This window comes from Puntigrus tetrazona, chromosome 20, assembly GCF_018831695.1.
Source record: "Puntigrus tetrazona isolate hp1 chromosome 20, ASM1883169v1, whole genome shotgun sequence".
Classification (NCBI taxonomy): Eukaryota; Metazoa; Chordata; class Actinopteri; order Cypriniformes; family Cyprinidae; genus Puntigrus; species Puntigrus tetrazona.
The window spans coordinates 17,952,146-17,975,428 of NC_056718.1; the positions used below are offsets into that span (position 1 = coordinate 17,952,146).

The 23,283-nt window shown below is 38.1% G+C and overlaps 2 protein-coding genes across 11 annotated transcripts in view; one reads left to right on the forward strand and one right to left on the reverse strand.

Moving 5' to 3' along the window:
* The window catches only part of LOC122324444 (phosphodiesterase 4D interacting protein), a 58,600-nt gene extending 44,839 nt beyond the window's left edge, over positions 1-13,761 (forward strand). For 4 of the 10 annotated variants that reach the window (XM_043218846.1, XM_043218847.1, XM_043218839.1 and 1 more), the window contains 19 exons: positions 35-467; positions 987-1,222; positions 1,304-1,358; positions 6,334-6,575; positions 6,676-6,819; positions 7,138-7,344; positions 8,128-8,397; positions 8,487-8,618; positions 8,735-8,860; positions 9,072-9,261; positions 9,351-9,472; positions 9,607-9,735; positions 9,848-9,940; positions 10,050-10,246; positions 10,989-11,120; positions 11,327-11,465; positions 11,542-11,588; positions 12,501-12,591; positions 12,912-13,761. In XM_043218846.1, the coding sequence (XP_043074781.1) occupies positions 35-467; positions 987-1,222; positions 1,304-1,358; positions 6,334-6,575; positions 6,676-6,819; positions 7,138-7,344; positions 8,128-8,397; positions 8,487-8,618; positions 8,735-8,860; positions 9,072-9,261; positions 9,351-9,472; positions 9,607-9,735; positions 9,848-9,940; positions 10,050-10,246; positions 10,989-11,120; positions 11,327-11,465; positions 11,542-11,588; positions 12,501-12,591; positions 12,912-13,090 (3,164 nt within the window). In that variant the 3' untranslated portion in view covers positions 13,091-13,761. The remainder of the gene's footprint in view (positions 1-34; positions 468-986; positions 1,223-1,303; positions 1,359-6,333; positions 6,576-6,675; positions 6,820-7,137; positions 7,345-8,127; positions 8,398-8,486; positions 8,619-8,734; positions 8,861-9,071; positions 9,262-9,350; positions 9,473-9,606; positions 9,736-9,847; positions 9,941-10,049; positions 10,247-10,988; positions 11,121-11,326; positions 11,466-11,541; positions 11,589-12,500; positions 12,592-12,911) is intronic. The other 6 variants (XM_043218842.1, XM_043218849.1, XM_043218843.1 and 3 more) reach the window with 5 other exon arrangements.
* Positions 13,762-14,950: 1,189 nt separating this feature from the next.
* slc25a24 (solute carrier family 25 member 24) lies at positions 14,951-23,154 on the reverse strand. Its single transcript, XM_043218850.1, has 10 exons — positions 22,729-23,154; positions 21,510-21,636; positions 21,156-21,243; positions 20,189-20,300; positions 18,062-18,220; positions 17,595-17,747; positions 16,996-17,103; positions 16,750-16,917; positions 15,912-16,062; positions 14,951-15,828 (listed from the first exon to the last, which is right to left on the reverse strand). Exons 1-10 carry the CDS (start codon positions 22,909-22,911, stop codon positions 15,647-15,649), a joined length of 1,431 nt encoding a protein of 476 aa, XP_043074785.1. The 5' UTR covers positions 22,912-23,154; the 3' UTR covers positions 14,951-15,646.
* Positions 23,155-23,283: the final 129 nt, after the last annotated feature.

Sequence of the window (23,283 nt, forward strand, 5' to 3'; positions counted from 1 at the left end):
GTAAATAACATTTGCGTCTCTTCCTCTGCTGCAGAGTTTGATGATCTGGAGCTGTGCACAGCTCTCACATATCGTGACGGAGGCTCTCAGTGGTGGGGGGGGTCCAGCTCACTGAAATCTGGGAAGACTGAGCATGACGTAACGTACCTGCAGCAGCTGGTAGAGGACCTGCGTGGTCAGCTCTCACAGTCACAGGCTCTGATCCGTAGCTTGCAGGCCCAAATGCGTGTTCACACTCCAGTCGGCACTCCTCGTAAGGTCAACTGGGGCTTGGAGAACTCTGAGGCACAGAGCACAGGTGAGGAGGACGAGGGCTGGCAGTCGTCTGACGGCTTCGGGTCCCTTCCCCGCCAGCCAAAGGAAGACCGAGAGCTGCAGGAGCTCATCTCACGTGTGACATCACTAGAGGAGCAGCTCAAGAAGGGCAAAGGTCATTCAGAAGATGGCAAAGCTGTGAACTGGCCAGGGTACATCCATATGACATTTTTGGAATATATATATATAAAAATATATATATATATATATATATATATATATATATTATATATATATTTAATCATTTGACAGCACTATATATATATATATATATATATATATATATATATAATTGCAGTTCATCATGTTTAGTACAGTAATTTAATGTATACATAAAAATACTTCATTGTTTAGTCATATGTGTATACATTTTAAAGAATGTGTTATATACAAATATGTATTAGTATGTAAATATATGTTAGTAATTAGTGATTCTTTTAAAAATATTTTTAAATATGACATTTAAATATTACATATATTATCTTATAGATATGTATAATACACTTATATTTAAAATATACTACAGATGTTTCTAGGGGATTTTTCTCCTATCAGAAAAATAAATAGAATGTAGTTAATTGAGATGAGCTTTATTTATGCAGTTTATTATGCAATCAATAATGTATATTAATATTGGTTTATAAATGCTATTTTCACCATTCTCCCTGCAGTAAGTTTGACACGCTGATCCAAGCACAGGCCCGTGAGCTGTCTCACCTGCGTCAGAGGATGCGTGAGGGCCGCGGGGTGTGCCATATTCTGACTCAGCACCTGGGGGACACCACTAAGACCTTTGAAGAGCTGCTGCGCTCAAATGACATCGATTACTACATGGGACAGAGCTTCAGAGACCAGCTCTCCCAGAGCATCTCACTCGCTCAAAGAGTCAGCACCAAAATTAGCGGCCGTGAGTGAAACATTCATTCAACATCTCTCAGTGTTTTTCTGCAATAAAAACAAGGCAATTACTTACATTATCACATTACAGGGGATCACTCTGAAGTCCCAGATGACAAATCAGGCCATGAGCTGCTCGCAATACGGTGAGTCAGCTGCACATTTTATCGATCACAATGTGTCGTTATAGCACTTCAAAACTGAGTCAGGGTTCTCTTTTGCCATCAGCAGACCCAGTCAGCCAAAACATGTGACGAGTATTGCACATGGGCCATATTGATTGGTTGAGATTTGTTGAATATTGACTGTACTGACACATATTTCACCTAATAACACCTAATAAAGAGCCTTATAAAGTCTAATTGCTGGCTGTGCATTACAAGTTTTTTTATGTCCAAAAAGCAGAACAGCTTGTAATATAATGAGTCATTTTAGAAGTGCGAATATTTAGTAGCCTGACCATAGAGCTTTTTGGCGTCCTATTGACTTATTGACATCACCAGCTGTGATGAGTTTCAGTAAGCATCATGGAAACATTCGGTTGCATGGATCGATGTGCAAGATTATTTCAATAATGAGACATTGTGAAGTGAATGACTGGCAACTGCATTGTATGTTCTGCTTATGTGTTACATTGTGTTTCAATATATATGTATTGTAACAGTGTAGTTTGAGTCCACTGTGCAATTTATAAAAATTAAATATGTTGTTATGGTGAGAATGGCATAGTCTCTTCCCCTACACCTCCATGTGTAACTCATTTACTTCATTTCTACCCTTTCATGAGCACTGAAGTGTACTTATTTGACTTTGCCTGCAGGCTTGGTTGAGCGATGCTATATGCTAATGCTAATGTGAACTGTCAGAAGCTTGCTACATAATGTCACCGCTGGTTCTAGGGCGTCTCTGGTATGTTTAGAACTCATGGGATATTTCAGCGGAATACATGCCCTCATTCCATACCCCCTCAGAACGGCTACAGGAGATGACCCTTATTTTTCTTTCCCTTACGCCATGAGCATTGAGCAGTAGTCAGCGGGTGAGCATACATGAGCTGGGAGGATCTGCTCTCGTTGGTTAACAGGATCGTCTTTATATTTTATTTTGAATGGAAAGGAGTAGAGATGGTGTTACTAAGAATTTTTTGTCTGGAGACACTTTGAATCATCCGCAGCTGAGATGGACCGGTTCCCTGGATGGCTTTGTTGAAGAGAACAGAGAGAGAACCATTGGACATCAGAGGAAGGATATTTGTTTTTGAGTATTTTTTAGGAAGCAAGAACCAGTTCTTATTAAGATTTAATTTATAAAAGAAAACAGGGTTTGTTTGAGTGCTAGAGGCAATTGAGATTTTTGCTGTTAATGGATTTTCTTGCACTGAAATTCTACATTATGAATTATCATTCATAATTTTTCCCTCAAAGATTTATTTCTTACAAGAACTAAAGGAATTATTTAAGAAGCTGTTGAGGAACCAGTACTGGAACCGGATCTGTTTTATGATTCGCAAATCATTTTGACCATTTAACCGATATGATAATTCGCTTCTTGCATCACAGTTGATCTGTCATCTTCCTAATGGTTTTAATTGCTGTTTAAAGCCTTCTTTGCTGATCTGGTAGTGCACGTCACATCCTAGTCCCTTTTTTCCTTAGTAGCTCTGTCGTAACGGAAGCTCACAGCCAGAAAAGAATGATTTCCAGTGTGTAATCTCCTTGTGGAAATGTCTCTGTTTTTCTCGAATATTGCAGCCTTTAATGAGGTGAAAGAGAGCGAAAGGGTGCGCAGATGGCCAACCAGATGCACGGCTGGACTTAACCGTATTTGTTGCCAGTCAGCTCATTTAGCCAGGGCTTGTAATTGAGTGAAAACGGAGGGGAGATTTGCATCGGTTTGATGTCCTAAGTGTTTTATGTGTGTTTTTGTGTCCTCTTGTGAACATTTGCCCTGGGACAGAGCTGTCACATGGTTGGTAGCTGTGCTGTGACCACCCGGCTCTGGATTGGGTGTTGACTCCAGCACTAATCAGGTTAAGTTATTAAAACCTCATGAGTGAAATAGGTCAGAGGCAGCTAAAGCTGACAGAGAAAGAAAGAGTGTGCGATCAAGATGAGAAGACGTTGGAAGGAGAAGACCACATGCGAGGCCATGTGAAAGAAGAGCGTGACTGAATGCCAGAAGAGGAGGGACGACAGAATATTGATATTAACATGCAAGTGGATATTCTGGTTTTCCTTTTGGATGGTTATGGATACGACGCCATGCACAGATAAGAAGCAACTTTTACCATGAACAACGAGAAGGGCATGTTCTGTTTTGTGGTGATTTACAAGAGAAGTTGATTTTGATGTCCGAATTTCATAAGCATATAATAGTTCGGATATGCTTTATGTTTGTTTGTTGGAACACAGATGTGTCTCTTTTGACTGAAGCACACTGTTTATGCACAGAGGAACACATCAGCCCAACGGCAAGGACCACACATACACGCAGACTTCATCATGAGGGTTTGTTGTGTTTGAGAGCTCATGGGGAAGGACGTTACGTTTCAGGAAGACGCTCTGATTACCCTTTTCCTCCTTTGGGAATAAATAGAAAAGCACAGTGGAACCTGTCTCTGAAAGAAGCGGCTTTTGTTTCTTTGAATTCTGGATTCGAGGAATTTCAGATTGCGTTTGTGATTATTGGTTTCGCAAGTATGTGTTTGATCTGTTGTCTAGCAAGGACTTGAGAAGGAAGGAGAAGGAGAAGTTTGGGAAGTCCAGACTACGCTGGATGTCACAACACTTGGTGTTTTTGCATTTGTGGATGTATTAAAACCCTCTGTTGTGGTTTGGAATAAACAAATCTGTCTCTCAGCACTTGGGATTTGTAATCTCGGGATTTGCGTTGCTCTTCATCCAACTGCCTGCTGGAGATTCCCAACTCCTCCCCCTTCACTACTCGTGATCTGGGCAAACCCCCCAGCCTTCGTCACGCGAATGATCGCAACGCAGTTACCACGGAGACCCAGTTGACAGGCGCTACGTCGGTTGCCGGTCCTGCGGCCCCTGACCTGCTCCTGTGTGTTTCCCAGCCAGCTGAGAGTTTGGAAGGTCAGGATGAAGGGGCTGTGACCGGGTCTCAAGGGAGCATAAGGGCCCAGGCAGGTCGGGGGGCTATGGCTCCTCTGTGGAAGTCCATGCTGTCTAAAAGCAGCCCCTTGTACCGCGACTCCCTCTTTTCCTTCTCTCTGTGGGAATGGCAGGTGCAGAAGAGAGAATTGGCCATTCTTAAGAAGCAGACAGAAAGGGAGAAAAGAATGCTGCACAGAGAGATTGAGAAGTAAGAGCTTTTTATAGGTGTAGGTTTAAATAAGTAAAAAAAGTGAAACTTTTTAAAAGTGAAACTGTTTAAAAAAGTATTTGTTTTTGTACTCTACTGTTTTTTGTGCTTGTACTAAAACGTTTTAAGTTGGTATGGTTTTGAAATAATTTTTCTGTGCTCAACCAAGACATTTACTTGATCAAAAATATAGTAAAACAGTAATATTGTAAAATATTATTACAATTTAAAACAATAATTTTCTGTTTTTAAAATGTCATTTATTCCTGTGATGGCAAAGCAAGATTTGCAGTAGCCATTATTATAGACTTCAGTGTCACTTCAAAAATCATTCTAATATACTCATTTGTTGCTTAAGAAACGTTTGTTTTAATTATGAGTGTTAAATGTTTACATTTATGAGTTATTTTGATGGTCCCTCATGAACATTCTGTTGACAATAAGTAATTTTGCACCTACATGTCAACTAACTATAGTCAGTAGAATGTCTGTTGGTAGATCATCACAATAAAGAGTAAGCAGAATATAATAACAAAGTCTACTTAATGAAAGTTAGTTGATGTGCAAAGTTACTTATTGTCAACAGAATGTTCATAAGGGACCATCAAAATGAAGTGTTACACATTGATGTGTTGCTTAAAATTTCAAATATAGGTTGAACAGCATTTATTTGTTACATTTTAAATTTTTGAGTTAAATATGTCTTTACTTTCACGTTTGATAACACATCCTTGCTGAATAAAAGCAAAAGAAAATCTATACAAAAATAAATCATGTTAAATGTTCTAGTGATGCCAAAGTTTTTAATATTTTTTTGAAGCAATCTAGGCAAACACAGTTCTCTGTGCATTTGAGTGCACTATTATGTAGAGTAGGTGAATATGTAGTGCGTTTTAAAATTAGTCTCATGATATTCACAATCAGGATGTTGTCAGAAGACAGGTGTCTATATTGGTTGGTGTTGGTTGTGCTACATTTTGGTGCAAATGAATATGTGCACATATCTGAAAGATATTAGATTCGGAGAAGGAGCACATGTGAGAGAGTGGCACTGGAAGGACGCTACTCTAAGTGTGTGTGTGTGTGTGTGTGTGTTTTTTGGCTCTGAAAGAACAAAAACAGGTCCTAATTAATCCAGCTTGGAATGAATTCTAAGTACAAAATTAGCCTAATGCCCAGCATGCAGGACACACCTGGCACGTGGCAAACATAATATGGTGACAATTTGCAAGTACAACATGCTTAATTTGTATCCACATAAGCATAGTAAACCCAAAACTCACATTTGTCAGACCCTGACATTTGCATTTATTAATTTTGCAGTTTTGACAGAAAAGGAGAAGCGTGGCACAATAGCTTCATCACGTTCGTCAAAATTAATTCAAAACAGTAGTAATACCTTCTGCGATTTCCACTTATGATTACTTTTGCTAATGTGCCGTGCACATTAGCAAAAGCAGTCATAAGTGGAAATCGCAGAAGATATTACTACTGTTTTGAATTAATTCTGACAATTGTGTTTTCAGATTGTGCTCATTGTTTGTTTTTTGTCATAACCAGAGTAGCTAGCCACGACTACCATCAACAACAGAATGTTTTGTTGATCACTTGGTTTCTATTTCTGCAGCTGGGTAGTCCTGTCCACCGTGAAATCTTTTAACTATACTCTACATTAAACATCAAATATTTTCTGATTGGCTTACAGACATGCAGTGGTCTCTCCCTGTCACCTTAGGGTGGAAAATTAGCTCCATGTTAATACAAACAATGCTAAATGTTATTTTTGTCTGTTCTTAGGCTAAGCAAGGAGCTACAACAGAAAGACAAGCTCATCGAGTCGCTACGCTCCAAACTTGACCAGCAGCAACGATCAGATACACCTACAAGCAGCCATGCCCTCTCTGTGGCCACAGACCAATCAGACAGGACCTCTTTTGTATCAGATGACCACGGCTCAACCAATGAGGATCTAGAGCTGTGCTCCGAGCTAGATGCTGCCAGCGAATATGGCCAAGAGGAGGCAGCAAGAAGTTCCACAGGTTTTTGACTTTATTAACATCATATTTCTATATTTTACCATGTCCCCTTCAGGTTAGTTTCTCATCCACCTTTTTTCATTGTCCGCCTGTTTTGTTTTAGATTCACATGATCATAGAGGCCCGGTCCCATTACATCCATCCAGTCCTCCATCTATCACTTCATCACACAGCCACCAGTCCTCCAACACCTGTCCCAGCATGCACTGTACACCACATAGGCCAATGGAAACCCAGGGACAGACAGGTAGGAAGAATGAAGGGTACCAAATCACACATGCCCTTTTTAGTGGTATTTTATCTCTATGTGCACTGTCGTTCAAAAATGTACAATTGGGTTTTATTGTTTTGCTTTATTTCAAATAAATCAAATAAATGCAACAATGCTGAGCATTACTTTCAAAAATAAAAAACACTCAATATTTAATGTTCTCCCCAAACCCCTCCCTAATTAGTATTGAAAGTTTTTGTTTGTTCCATAAACCAGCTGTAATCTGCTTTTGGGCATTAAAAGTCTCATTCAATGAAGTATCTGTAGCTGTTTCTCTATGTGTCCTCCCATCAGGCCTCTCTGATGTACCTCTGTCCAGCTCCATTTCTTTCTCCACCTCTCTCCACTGTCCTCAAATGTCTTCTCCACCTGTGTTTGATCCTCAAACTCAACCCTTGAGAACCCGTCACCCTTATGGTGGGGGATTTTCTCTGGCAGAGGTTCACCAAGAGCTTCAAATGCTCCAGAGACAGCTTGGAAACAGTGAGCCTGCATCTGAGTGTGTGTGCCAAAGAATGACTCATACTAATTCTGTCTCTCAATCAGTATCAGCAAGATTTGAACCTTTAACTGGAATAATGCTATTGCCAAATAGAAATAAGAGAATGAATAAAGAACATAAGTTAATACAACTCAAAGTAAAAAAAACCTGAGAAGGCATTGATGTAATATGCAGCCGTTAAAGGCTGAATCACTAATATGCATGGATAAATCATTAGCTTAATCTGTATTTTCCTAGTACAAACATCCTCTGTGTGGGATTGAATTGAAGAGATGATTTTAATGAAAAATAGATAGCATGCCAATTTTTTTTTTTGTGTCAAATTTCCTGCATTACAGAAATCAGTCATTGTGAGGTTGCTTTGCTCTCATTTACATCATCATCATGCTACTCATTTTTTAACCTGCATTTTTAACAGAAACTAATAGCTATATTCAGAATGCATTAAATTGATCAAAAGTGACAGTAAACACATTTAATAACTTAAATCCAGTTCTTTTTAACTTTCTATTTAACAAAAAATAATAAAAAATGGATAATGGTTTCCACAAAAATATATAAATACAGCACAGCTGTTTTCAGCCTTGAAAACATGCATTAGAAATGTTTCTTGATCACCTCAACATTTTAAAATAACTCCTGAAGGATCACATGATGGAGTAATTGCAATACAATATGTTTTACTGTACTTTTTGATCAAATAAATGCAGTCTTAGTAAGCTCCAAATGCTTTGATTAATGTATATAATTGTCTCCAATAATGTTTTCTTATCCCGGTACAGGCTATCGTGGTCCTCAGATCAAACCCATTCCTGCGTTTCCACTGAGCTCCCATACTCAGCCTGACCATAGCAGCTTACACCCACTATCCCATCATGCCTTCGAACAGTCACCTTTCAGCAGCCAGCACACCAGTCCCGCTGTGAAACCAGGTGCAAACCTTCTGGAAAACAGTGCGATGTGGGATATGATGTATGGCCCAAGACCTTTAAGACCAGGCATGTATGGAGACGTGTCCTCTGGTTCCTCTGGATATCAGTCAGGCCATACAGGTTAAATCTCGTTCATTTTAATGTTAACATATTGTTGTCACGTAACGTTTTGTGAAACTTATCCTGCTTTTTTTAATTTAATGCTTTAGGTGCAGACTTAATGGAAGAGCATTTAAGGGAGATCCGCACTCTCAGACGACGTCTAGAAGACTCTATCCAGACCAATGACCGTCTGAGACAACAGCTAGAGGAAAGGCTAGCCTCCTCTGGGAGAAGCGGAGGTTAGAGATTCACAAAATCAAATGAACCCAGTCAATGTGTTTATGTTGCAATATATTTATGTATTTTTAGCTTGTCTGTTTCAAATGTGTCTATATTTTGTACTACCTTTCACTAGCAGGCGGAGCGCCCACTAACATCTACATCCAAGGCCTTGATTCTGTCTCTCAACTGTCCAATGAGATTCGAGTGCTGAAAGAGGAAAATCATGCCCTGCAAACCCAACTCCAGAAAGCCAGGACAGGTGAGAACTTAATGTTCATAAAGAATGTAATATCAATAGTACTACAGCAACTTTAGGTGCATTAGCTATTAAAGATGGATGCATGTCAGTGTTTACAATGGAATAGTAGCTTAGTTCATACAGTATTCATTCCGTAAATACATGTAAAAAGTACATATAGTATTATTTTTATTCACAGTTAAAGTGATGTTTTTTTGTGTTTCACATGCAGATGGCAGTAAAGAGATGGAGCGGCTGAGAGAGGTGGTTCTGTCTGGACGGGGCCAGTTAAAGCAGGCGGAGCTAGAGGCGGACCAGTGGGCGGATCAGTGTAGACGGTTACAGTCTCAGGTTAGAGAGCAGGCTCAGGCAATAGTGCAGCTCGAACAGGAGAAACAGAACAGTCTGGACAACAGCACCAGGTAAACTGTCAGACAGCAAAATCCCAATGTTTCCTCTCAACGTGGCAGACTGCGTAGAATAATATCAGTGTGTATACATCTGTGAACAGGCTGCAGCATGAAGTGAATGTTCTCCAGCAGCAGCTGAGCGAGTGTCAGTGTCTAGTGCACACTCTTCAGTGTGAACTACAGGTGTATCAGAGAGTCTGTGGCACGACTGAGAGCAACACAGGTAAAAAAAAAAAAAGTACATCTGTCAAAGCCTTCAAATAAAAACTGATATTTTAAAATGACTGAAATTTGGAACAGTTACAGCTAAAGCCTTGTGCAAAGTATTACAATGTCTTGTGCCCTCTACTGCTGTAGGCTCAGGATTGAGTTTGACCTTTGACCTAGGAGAGCGAGAGTCTAACATACATTTGTTGGAGCAGCAGTTGAGAGAAAGGTTGGACCAGTTTATGCCCCGCCCCTCAGCCAGGAAACAGCTCTTCCATGGTGAGACAACTAATACTAATAATCAATCATGACTTTAATTTGCATGTTTTTGGATGCTTTGCAACATATTTCTAAATATTTTCATTTACCCTGGTCTCAATGTCTGCTGTAGACCAATCACCATCTCCTCCTGTTCGAGATACAGGGTTCTCCAGCCCTGCTTCACCAGCTGTGGAACCAGATGAGCCAAAATCTTCTTCTAGTGGTACGAGTTTTATATAAAACACTTCTAATGTTTTTTACAAGAGATAAAATTCACTCAAATAAGTCCAAGATACAGAAAACGGATTGAGCAGTGTGTGTTTCCTGATTAGACTTGTCTAGGTCTGGTGCTGAAGCTCTGGAGACTGAGGCCCCTGATGGCTCCTTCGCCTGCAAGACTGGGCGTCATATGATAGGTCATGTGGATGACTTCAGTGCCCTGCAGCACCAGCTACTGGAAGGGAGGGTTGTTATCCGGAAGATGGAAGCAGCTCTGCAGTCCAGCACAGAATCTCCTAACCTACCAGAGGTGAGAATATAGGCCTGGTTTACGAAAGACTGGTGTGATAATGAGTGGATTTTGAAAAATATTTCTTTAGCAGGGATGTTTAAAAATGGAAATAAATTAATTGCATGGTATGATGATCAAATTGTATTAATTGCACTTGTCAGGGCAAAAGCTAATGATTAGAAATCAAAAAATGTCAAATTAAAATGATAAATATGTAGAAAAATAAAAACAGTAAAAGGAAAAGACTCACAAAAAAAGTAAAATATTTTATTAACTAGTATCTGAAGCCAGAAACATGTAAATACATTTTTAAATAATTAAAATATTAATCCTAAATATTTTAATTCAAAGTTCAGCTGATAAAATGTTGGAGAAAATAATTCAAATTGTATTGCAATATGTCAAATTTAACAGACATCATAAAAAGTGGTTTTAGAAATCAGTATATAGTTCTATTTTCAGTATCATAACTGTATGTATACGCATAACAATTTTTTAATATTTGAAAGTACTGAATTATGCTACATTAACAGTAGGTTAATAAGCCTGAATATAATTCTATTTTTTGCTTTAAAAAATAATATTAAATATTTTAATTTAATTTTCAAATGTCTCTGTGTGACCGTTTTTATTTAAATGAATGCAGTGCTCATGTAATGCAATGTTCATTTAATCTTTTCTGAAATTTCAACAATAACTTGCTGAAAAGTTAAAATATTCCAAATGAATTGTCATTCACACATGGTCTCTCTCTCTCTAGGGTTTCATGAGGAACTTGCACACCAGCACTAAAACACTGAAGCAGATTCTGGAGGAGACAAGCTCTCTCTTAAGAATGTTCTGGAGGGCATCTCTGCCCAGCACTGATGCCTCAGCCCAGCAGCTCAAAAAGGTTAGAGGGCACTTAGAGAAACATTTCAGTAATTAATATAGGTCTCAGAAACAAGTTCTCCTATAAGACATCATTTGCCTTGCACCTGTTAAAGAAACCCACACCGACAGCGACTCTAAGCACATCTAAGTAAACCATTAATAAAATTACACTGATATTGATTGTTTTTATAATCCTAAAGGTTTCTTAATTACGTGTTTGTGTAGGAGCAATCTTTGAGAAAAGAGGTTGTCACGCTGAGACGTAAGTTATCAGAACAAGAGCAGCTTCTCAGGGACACGATGGAGAATCTAAGGACCTCCAGCCGCACTAAAGACAGCATGGAGCAATTCATTGTCAATCAACGTGAGTAAATCCCTCATCTCTTCTCTTTGTTTGTGTTTATTGTTCTTATCCTCACTTTACTTTCATTTATTTCTAGTGTCAAGAACACGAGATGTGTTGAAACAAGCTCGCTCAAATCTAGAGGTGAGTCTTTTCTATCGTTCTTTTGCAACCTCAAGCACGTTTCTATTTGTAAAACAGGTTTCCCCTGTCACACACCCAAATATGTGTAGCCCAGGTTAGTGTTGGGCGATGAACTCCATAGTCATGTCATCATTTCTTCAGCCGGTGAATTCACTGATACACAATATCATTGGGCTAATTTATTTCATTATTTATGAGTGAATCAAATCCAAAAAGCAGCCTTAATGTTAGTGTAAAGCATTACGCTATATTTTTAGTGAAGTAGCAACATTATCACAATTCAGTAAAAACTATTGTACATTACTATTTATGATGCTTACATTTTCTGTCATTTAAACAGCAGCTGCAGAAAACAAGCATTTACATTATTATACAACTGGCATGAGTTCATGCTTTTTTAAAAATACTTCCGTTGCAATCCGTGTAGCTATCGCTTTAACTTGCTTTAACTTGCTTTAACGCGTACATCTACACTTGTTGAGAATTAGCAAGAGAATTGAACATTCAACAACAAAACTCTAGTGTTTCAGCGATGGCTCATCTGAATGCCTCTGATTGGTTATATTCCATTCATAAGCTCAACAGAATCGCGTTTGATTGGTTATAACGTTCAACACTGTAAATGTGTGAAAAAATGATACAAAGGGACATATAAGCCTTAATATTAATTAGATAACAATACTAGCCTAATAATAATAATTGTCTTGATATAGTCAAAGACGCAACATGTTGTCGAAACACAATACTGGCGTCTATCCTCTCAACCTTCAGTGTCTCAGAATAGTTTTTAGCTAAATAGATATTTCGCATCAAGGGAAGGCCAACAGGACTCCATCAGATGATTAAAAGCTCTTTCTCCGGTTCTTTCTCACCGGGTTATTTTTCTTCTCCTTGTCTTCTGAGTCATTCCAGAAGAATGAACTCAAGATTGGCTCTCTAGGCTGCACCCCTCTCCTTTCACCCTTCTGTTCAGTCTCATCCACTCCTTCCCGGTCCGACAGAGGTACTGCGCTCCGGGTGTACGTGTGTGTTAGTGTGGATGTGTTTGTCTAGCAACACATGCATGCCTGACCTAATGTCACGTAACCAGACGCCTGGCCGTCCGCATGAAGCGTCCTGCACTTAAACCGAGGGGAACTGATCATGTCAGTCAGCTCTTCAGGCTTCACATAGTATGCCGCAGCTCTCTTGGTTTGGAGTGAAGCGGTTTTTGTTTATAAGTTTGCGCATAATCTAAAAAAAAGAACATTTGCTTCATCCCCTAATGGCACAGTTCAGTATTAGCGATTGCAAGCTTCTTAAACGATGTCGCTCTTTGTTCAGGTGAGATCTCAGGAGCCTCCCCCCAACATGCCTCCTCTATTGGTTGGAATTTCGTGACCCCTCATGCTCAGGATCAGCACAAATCGTGGCCGGCACAGGGGAGTGACAGACAGCGCTTCCTTCAGGTGTACTGCAGAACGGACTCCAGACTGAGTGCTGCTGTCTCTCCCTCTTTCTGAGTGAACCAGAGTTGTATTATGTCACCCTAAGTTGAATTAGATGTCCCGTGTAGATCTATCATTCTAGATCTATCACTTAGCTTTATTTACTTGCGCAAGAACCACCAAAAAGCTCTCTAGATTAGTATTATTAGTGTTTGGATTAGCAATCCTGTCTTTAACCAAAGTGAAATCTTATCGGTTTGCATTTGGTGTTAGGGTTTATACTGAACCAGCAACACAATTAACGTGCAATTATGCTGTGCTACCAGCCAGACCTGCTACACTGTAAATGAAAGTCACCCCAGGGACGAGCTGAAGACCGATGGTGCAATATTTCAGTCAGCCTGCTACTGAAGTCTTGAAATTGGAATATCCCAATAAGAGAGATGTTTGTTTGTTTTGTGTTATTGCCAAAGTTTGCTTTTAATGAACTAACCCTCTGCTGTGTTTTGTCCCATTAAAACTAATGTAAAGGTTTTTTTTCTTTTAATTTTCTTTCTTTTATTATTATTATTTTTTTTTGTATTTAAATTGTATTTTTATTTTTTTTTTATCCTCTTTTGTTTATAATTTTCCTGTACTGAAGAGTATTTTTTTAATGGTTTGGTCCAAAAATAAGGGAAAAAATCTGTTTTATATTTCTAGTTGCTGTATCAGCTATTTTTAATGGACCATTTTTATTTTGTTTTATTTTTTGTTTGACTTTTTATTTTGTTTTCCTTATGTATTTTATTTAGTTATTTGGTTTGTTTTTCTGTAATTTTTTATTTTTTTTTACTTTGTTAATCTGTTTTTTTTTGTTGAAATCTCTGTAAACTGCTTCCTAAAAAGATAAAAACTCACTTGAAAGGTTATCTCTTACTGAGTTAACATTACTGAATTAGAAAACTATTTTGCAAAGCATTGCAGACAATTCTGCAAATTGTAGATTGCGAGAGACCTAACGCTACACGTGTATAACTTTACTGTTCTGTGTTTAAAAGCCTGCTGCTCTTGCATGATGCTGTCATTTGCAGTATTCCACAATAGTGCAAGAAGTCCTGGGGTTTTTGCTGTATATGTGTAATGATCTGGTGCCATTTTGTTTGCTTTGTATATTATGTATTTGTTCATGAGACACCTGTTTGCTGCTGTCATTAGTTCAGGCATGCACACGTTACGATGATAAAAGAGAGCCATGGGTCATTTCAAGTCAGCCTTGCACTTAATGTTCTATGACAATCAAGTAATTCTCAGAGAGGTTTGTAATTTTAGGATTTTATGTTTCAAATATTGGTAGCGATGCAATTTGATTTCAAATTTCCCTTTGTAAATTAATGTAAATTGAGTAAGGGTTGTTAATGGGTAATGCATGTGTATTTCAGAGAAAAGCGAGAAAACTCGATACAAAAAGGGACTATTTAATAAAAAGGGAATCGTATATGTCTCGTTGTGTATTTTTGCCTGTATTTATTTTATATTAACTCTTATATTTATTTCATCTATTATATTAACAATATGCATGCCTTAATGGCACAAAAATCGTAAAAAATTATTTCACTTATACAAATGGCCCAATTATTGGGTTTAATAATACGTCTTTATACCAGCAGATGGCACAGTAGTTGCTCCATACATTATTGCTTACTACCTCATGCATATTAGCCGCATCTGTGAAACATACTTAAAAGCTTTTATTAGGAAGCATTCCTCTGTACTGTCTAGTAACTGTTTTTCGTAAATCCAACATCAATCAACACACACTGAGAAATCCAGCTTAGGCTGGTTTTAGCTGTTTTTTCTCAGCAGGGTTAGCATTTTTAAAAACAAAACTATCTTTACCGTAATAGATTCTTGCTAAATAATTTTTTTTTACATGTGCAATGAGACATCTGAACACACTGTATTAAAATACACCTTTAATATAAACAAGAGTTTCTAAAACAAGCAAACTTTGGGGATAAAGGCAACACAAAAAATACAATTATAATTCCAATGTATAGTAAAGGAACCCACACAGAGATCGAACAAATGATATAAGGCACATTTAGCTCTTTATGTCATAATGCGGGTCCCTATTCTGTATTGTTTCTCTGGTCCGTGTTTCATAAAACAAATACAAAAAGTATTGACTGCAACATGTAAAGACCTGACCACGGCCCAACGTAACCAACCTAATTCACTTAAAAACAAAAATAAAAAGTACACTCATATATTTAATTTAGGTGCAATTATTTTATGCAAAAAGGCGGGTTTCCATGGTCTGACTATCTATCCATTTATCTATCTGTAAAACATAGACTGAATGTAAAATATTATAGTGCACTGGCTCACGATGGCTTCATTTATTTTGGTCAGGGACGAATGTAAAATATTTCAGAAATGTATTAATAACATATCAAGGTATAATTATATATATCAATGTAAACATGTATTAGGTTGGGCCACAACCTCAATACCAGATACCAGCGTTGCTTTTTCCCAGAGGTGATATTTGAAACACTTTGGTTACTCAAACATTCAGTCCCATCATGGAGGGTGTTTTCAGAAAAAGGTGGTTAAAATTTGTGCGTGTAAAAACATGCAAGACGTTTATCATTTTGAGATTCCTAACCCAGACCTCATGTACTCATACACCACATAGCTGATGCTGACAGCTGGGATCACTTTCATGAAGTTGGGCAGGATCCCACGGTAAAGCCCAAAAAAGCCCTCTTTCTGCATGATCTTCTTCACTAACTTGGACATGGACACCTGCTCCGATCCTTCCATTGATGCTGGGGATAATAAAAGGAAATTGTCAAACAAATCACAGTGTAAAATTGACATATGCTGTGCATGTTCTGGTCTGAATGTTTACCCTGGGCCTGCATGCGTGTGCGAACCAGAGCAAGAGGGTAACTAGCCAACTGGCCACAAGTGCTGGAAATAGTCCCGCAGCAGAGAAGGACCAGCACCCCTGGGTTAGCAGTGTCTTTAGCATACTTGGACAACCAGGCGTTCTTCAGGGTCTGTTTAGAGAGAAAGAGTCAAAATTACATCTATTCAATTTTTCTGTTCATAAGGGACTGCTGGTACATTCTGACTATAGTTAGATTTTCAAGAACATGTCAACTTATTCTAACCCTACCAGTCTAATACTCTACTAGCACTTTAGTTAGTTGACATGCAGTACAAAAGTTTCTTATTGTCAACAGAATGTTCATAAGGGACCATCTTATTTTTGTCATTTTTATATATTACTATAGAATTTATTCATATTTTGAATTTGCTTTTATTTTTATGTTTTTTTTAGTTTTCATTTTATTTACTTTTATTTATTATCATTTAAATTATAATAGTCATTTTTGCAGTCTTTTTTATTACTTCAACCTAAACATGTTTATTTCATTTAGTTGCCAAGGCAACATTTCAATTTTTCATGTAAACCTAGTATCTATGATTGATTTATTTACAGCATTATTTAATTTAATGAAACAAACTTTCAGTTTTAATTATCTGACATGCAAAGTATATTCCAATGGAATTCCCATTCTTTATACTACATACAAATATGCAAACATTTGCTTCATTTTAAACAGGTCACAAACCTGAAAAATACCCAGAGGTGTAACACCTAGTCTGAAAATATGAACTTGATATGATGTTCAGAAACTGGGCATGCAGTCTATCGATATAAACCTGAAGTTTGCACTCACCTCATACACTGCTAAATCTATTCCAGCATACGGAATAATTCCCAGGATATTGGGTACATAGCCTTTATAAAAGGCCTTCAATCCCTCCTTCTTCAGAATCTTCTTGGCACAGTCAAACATCCCAGAATACTGGCCAGTCTTTCTCAGGGTAAGTCTGGTCTTCATTACCTACAATTAAAAGTAACAAACGTTTTTTTAAGGAACATCTATATAGAGTATTTCATCTCTGTGCGTCTCATTTCTCACCTCCATGGGGTAAATGGCTGTTTGAGCGGTCGCACCGGCCAGAGAGCCAGCCATGAACCGCTCATGTGACTGGATTTTCCCACCGTCTTTGGCCAGCAGCTTCTTATACTGTTAAAGCACAACCCAAAACACATTATGCAAGACTGATTTAACATGTAAAACTGAAACGGGTTTAATCTTTTCATTAGATAAAGGAAATGCGATCTTCTCCACAGCAGTCATCCTCTGTCCTCCACACCGGATTACCAGTCCAGGGTTTTGTGAATGGCTGCTGTTAAAATAGCTCTCATTGACACGCTTGCTTGTGTAAGACACTTAAGCAATGTCACGTGAGCGTTTGGCCTGTGTCGTTATTCAGTGAAACTGTTCCACAATCAACAAATGAATATCGAAGAAACTGCTTCGCTTTACCAGGAATAATAATAGCTCACAGATAAAAAAGGAAGATTGTGGCAAAAAAAAAAAAAAAAATACAAAAGTGGAAGTGGTTTTAAGTGTTTGTGGGTTTGGTAACAAAGGTTTTTGTCAGTGTCACATTGGTCATGTTGGACTAGATGTGTAAGATGAAAGCTGGAAATATTCTTTCTCTGTTTTCTCACCTGCTCATACGCCATGAATTTAATTGCCGTTTCTGGGGCGATTTTTATGACGTTGACTCCGTTACCCCGCCACAGAGAGGCCAGGCCCCCTTCTTTAACCATCTGCTTGAACCCGCCCACCAGACTGATTTTGTTGGATATTGAGGAATGAACCTATAAACGTGTAGATTTACTGTCATTTTCAAGTAGATATTAGGTAATAACATGAAATACTGTAATATGTATAAGTCAACTGGTCATAAATTATTGAAGCAATCAGTTTTAACTATTTAAAAAAAAAACATTTTTTGTCTTTTTTCCTAACAAAACAACAATAAAAATGTAATTACATTAAAATACTTTTTATTACTTCAAGCAATTTGATTCTCAAGTAAATATATCTTGTTTTAAGGATGAGTACATATTGTACAACAAATAAATATTACATAATGAAAAGCATTTAAGAATAAATTTGGGTTTAACTGTACCTGCATGAAGACTTTCATTCTGTCCAAGGGGGCGGTGCCTGTTCGAGAGACCGCCCCTGCCACGCCCCCAGCAACAAGCTGCCTCCACCAGATGCCCTTGGTCTTCTCTTCCTCAGTGAACTCATCTGGAATAGTTAGACTGTCACCTATATCCAACACCTAGCAAACAACAAAGGTCAAGTTAGTTACTAGCCAACAACTCTACTTACTAAACCACACTGGTCCATACTTAATGTCAAATACTCTGAGAAGGTTCTTTGTCTTAGTGTTGGATTGTAATATGAAAATAATATCATGTTACCGTTTTGTGACTGTCCATATAATATGCAAACAATGTGCTAAAAGGCAAATATCAGGGATGAATGTACATGGGTCTCGATGCTGGTTCAACCGTGACCTTTAACCTTTCACACTGCACAGTTCTAACTCCATGAAGATTTCTCTTTCGTAAGGGACAATTAATTACAACCTTGTTCCTAATCCAAGTCGGAGCAATTTAATGTCATCAATGCCATCATCTTATGTAACATATCGAACTGCATCACAGACTTACACAGGTGACATTCATTTTACACTCAAAAATACATTTTATTTGCCCATCTTTTGTTCCAAACCTGTATGCCTTTATTTTTCCCACAAAAGAAGATATTTCAAGGTTGGTTACCAAGCAGTTTGGTTCCCACTGACTTTCCACTGTATTTTTAGTCCACATAATGGAAATCATTGGGAACTGTTTGGTTATCAACATTGTTTAGATTATATTGTTTAGTAACATTTTATTTCAATGGTCCATTTTAGACATTAAGTAACAGTAAGTAACTTTGCAATTACATGCCAACAAGCAGTCATTAGATTATGAGTAGACTGTCTGCTTAATAACTTCAAACACTTCATTTTGATGGGTCCACAACATACAACATACTGACCATCAGAAACTCTGTATGTGTCAACTTATTAAACCAACCCTAACAGTGTACTCTGAGGGTTAGTAGACATGTAGTAGCAAATGAATGAGAATTAGTTGACATGTATTTACAAAGTTACTTATAATTAGTAAAAAGTCTAAAGTGGACTATCAAAACAAACAGACCGAAAGTCAACACAACTCAACACAAGGGTGAGTAAATTAATTTATGCACATACTTTTCGTTAACTATGCCACCGTTAATATGAAATGTATCTGTTTAGAAATTAAAAATACCTCTATTTCTACCATCAAACAATTTCATATTGTCACTTTATAGATAACATTGGGGCTATAGCTCAGTGGGCCAAAAGTTGCTTCTGCCTCTATGAAATAATTTGGATCAGAGGACCTACCATATCTACATCCATCACATATAAAGCCTCTTCATCCTCAAAATCAATGATAAGCCACTCTCTCTTGTGCTCCTGCAGCAAAGCCATGTCCGTCTGACACCAGCCGTGGATTCTGACGACTGCGATGAAGACCTACTGCTTCACCTGCTCTCTTCACAATATCACAGTCCTGATTCTCCTCATCTCTGCCCAACCTCACTGCGCTTCCATCAGTGCGGCGGTCAGATGACATCCAGGGCTAATCCCAGTACAGGACGGTCTTAAATTAGCTTTGCCGCAATTGGCAGAGATGACTTGAGCAGAACCTGAACTGCTCAAAAGTCTAAAATTTCAAAGTCAACTCGAAAAGGCTAGATAAAAGAAATAGGCAACCCAAAACATTGTATTATTTGAATTCTGTATTCGAAAAAATTTGGCTTTGGTTTATGTCAGAGGTATTTATAATGAACGTAAGTCTATAGTATGTCTTTATTCATATAGCTACATAAATTTTTATTGCAAGAGACGCTAAGTTGTCTTGCACAATGTGCCACTTTCATTGACTTTTGACACGTAATCAGTTAAAAGACTCCTTATCCTTCCTGGTCTCAACACTTTTCTCATGATTCCCCAATCCTTCCCACTGACAGAAAGATATAAATGGCTGGCCAAGCTGATTACATGGCTACCAAACTGTGTGACTGACTAACTCAATGGGCGTCTGACTGGGCTGAGGACATGTGACTGCTTGACTACACTAATCAGGGACGTCATCTAGTGATCCTCATAACTGATACCTGATTCAAATCAGATTCTGTTTCAACTTACAGTTGAGTGTTTCCAGTAGCGTATGATTTCCTGAAGGTTATCTGCTGGGTTGAAGAGGAAATGCTCTCTCCATTCATTCCAATCCACAGACATTGTTCCATCCGCATCGATACTAGAGGACAAAGGGACAAATTAGAGAAGATGTTGGAATCTGGATTTTAATGTTCTGAATGTGACCCTGAAGCACAAAACCATTCATAAGTAGTACAGGTATATTTGTAGCGATAGCCAACAATACATTGTATGGGTCAAAATTATACATTTGTCTTTTATGTTAAAAATTATTATGATATTAAGTGAAGATCACGTTCAATGATGCTATTTTGTTAATTTTCTACCATAAATATATCAAAACTTTTAATTTTTGATCAGTAATATGCATTGCTAAGAACTTAGACAACTTTAAAGGCGATTTTAATGCTTTGGATTTTTTTTGCTCCCTCATATTCCAGATTGTATCTCAGCAGAATATTGTCCATACATCAATGGAAAGCTTATTTATTCAACTTTCATGTGAATCTAAACTTCAAAAATAGATCCTTATGACTGGTTTTGTGGTGTATGGTCTGAATATATCATATATAATCATTTCCTTTATGATAACTATAGAAATCCCAAGAAACGCTGCCCTCTGCAATACGTTATCAGAGGACTAACTGGATAAAGCGCGAGTATTTCACAAGCAAAGACTACACGAACATACTGTGCACTTTACTAATCACTGTCAACACAAATGTGCTGCAGAGTTCTACATAAATATTCTATTCCATGTATAAGTTAATGCTATCACTTTATCTTTACATTATAAGCAAGTGAAATTTGCATCAGGTGTGTAAAATTTTACAAAGAGGAGGTAATCTTTATAATCTAGTGAGTTAAACTGCTTTTCTATAAATTAAATAAAGTCTAAATCAATAGACCTATCACGCAATTTTTAATGCTTTGTGCGAGCAGGCCTTTGGAGTACCTCTTGAGGATCTTCTCTGCATCTTGATCCGTCAAGATTATGCCTATGTCTTTAAGTGACTGCTGGATTTCTTTGGCATCAATGCAACCTGCATATGCAATTCATGTTGTTATTGCATGTTTATTTTATGATCAACAAACATAGAAGGCGCAGTGTCTCAGTCCTTAAATTTGCATGATTAGTGGATAGACCTTACATTACTGGGTGTAATTACATCATCACAAGGCAGATTTACACAAAGTTATATTGTTGTCTTTGATGCCTTGATGCTTTAACATAGAAGTGGCTAATAACATAAAAAGGATTAATGGATTAGTCCTGAAAGAAGCGGAGCAAAAAAAAAACATATCTTACCATCCTGATTTTTGTCCAGACTCTTGAAGGTCAGTTTGAGTTTTTTCTCATGTTCTTTCAGATACTTTGAAAACTCTTCAAAGTCCAGTCCTTCATCCTTATCAGTGTCTCCAGAGGCAACAATTTTCTGTAGGAGAGAAACATAACAGCCCATGAGGTTCCTGGAAAATATACATCAGTGAGTACTAGACCCTAAATATAATATAAACATTCATATTTTTGCACGTCATACAATTTTCTACGGAGACAATGACTTCTCTCTCTTATAGTGGGTTAAAAAAAACAACTTTAGCCCTCATTTTCATATTCAAACAGACAAACCCAGATCAGTTTGTTCTGGCATCGTCCTAAACTTTAAAAACACTGCCACCCGGTGTTGTCATTTAGATGCAACCATAGACTACTTCACACTTCAGTTCAATGCAGAAATTAAGTTTAACACGAATCACATGAGTAATTTGATGAGCCGAGTTCTCCTCAAGATCAATACGGACAAAACAAGAAAAGCATTATAATATACCTAAGCGACCTGATGAGTTCACTGGCACTCTTTGTCTTTGAACTTTGATACAGTGAGTCTCAGTTGCTTAGGCAAGGTGGGGTTATCATTATCAGCTGTCTCAGGGCTAAGGAATGTCAAAGGATAATGGAATGTAGGTTTATTATGAACATGAGCAGTACAGGAGTGTCTTTAGCCACCCTTCTGCTTTAACTGCACTTCCTGGCAAAAGACAGGAAATGGCATTACCTGTATATGATTGGGATGATCTGAATTGACAGCTGAGATGACAGATAGGGGACTGTTGAGGCAAATAAGCTACTGTCTTTTATTTTCAGTGAATGTTAATACGTGCATTAAAAAGCATGACTATTTACTCCTAACTTAAATAGCATGAAATATTACAAGTGGAGGAAGAAGAGGAGGTTGTGGGCTGGCACTAAATGCATCATTTCCCATCATATCTTTTAAGTACTGCTTCTGGCATTTACTATTAATGGTTTAGCTTAGACGCATGCATTATTATCCGCAATACTGCATCAGACAAGATGGTGGATTTTTCTTAGTAGTAAATTTCCCTTGCATGCGAACAATATAGGAGCCCAACAGCCCGTCGACGTGGTTTATTGGTTGATGCGGTGTATACTGCACCCAAAACCCAGATCTACAACAAAAGTGAGTCAACAACAGAACTGCAGTGAGCCAGTGAACTGGAATTACCTGCGCTTCTCCTTTGCCCATAGAGAAGCCCATAGCTGCCAGGCCCGTTTTGAGCTCGGAGACGTCCACTTTCCCATCTTTGTTAACGTCCAACTTCTCAAACAGCTCCGCGAAACTTTTCGTGCTGTCCTCCTCGAGACAATGCGATTCGGTGAACGCGAATTTCCTTATGAGCTGATACATGACGAAGTGCGATGTGTGCTGTATTTTTATTTTTACCGCACGGGAACCCAAGATTTGCAGGGAAACTCCGGAAGAACTGCAGATGTTGCCTGGCACTGGAGAAAACAGACCCTCCCTTGACGTCCGACCCCACTGAGTTAGGCTATAGTAGTCATACTTTTATTGCCACTTCTGCTTGAAACCCAACACTGTATCGGGTTTAATGTGTAGACGTTCGGTCTGGGCTGAGCTGAGAAGGAGGGACTAACATTAATGGGGCATTTGCCTGCCGTGCCTCCTCGTTTTAGACGGACACACCCAAACATACACAAACATACATTTTATTTTTTTTTTTGGTATGACTCACTGGCAAGAATTACTTAACAGTCAAGG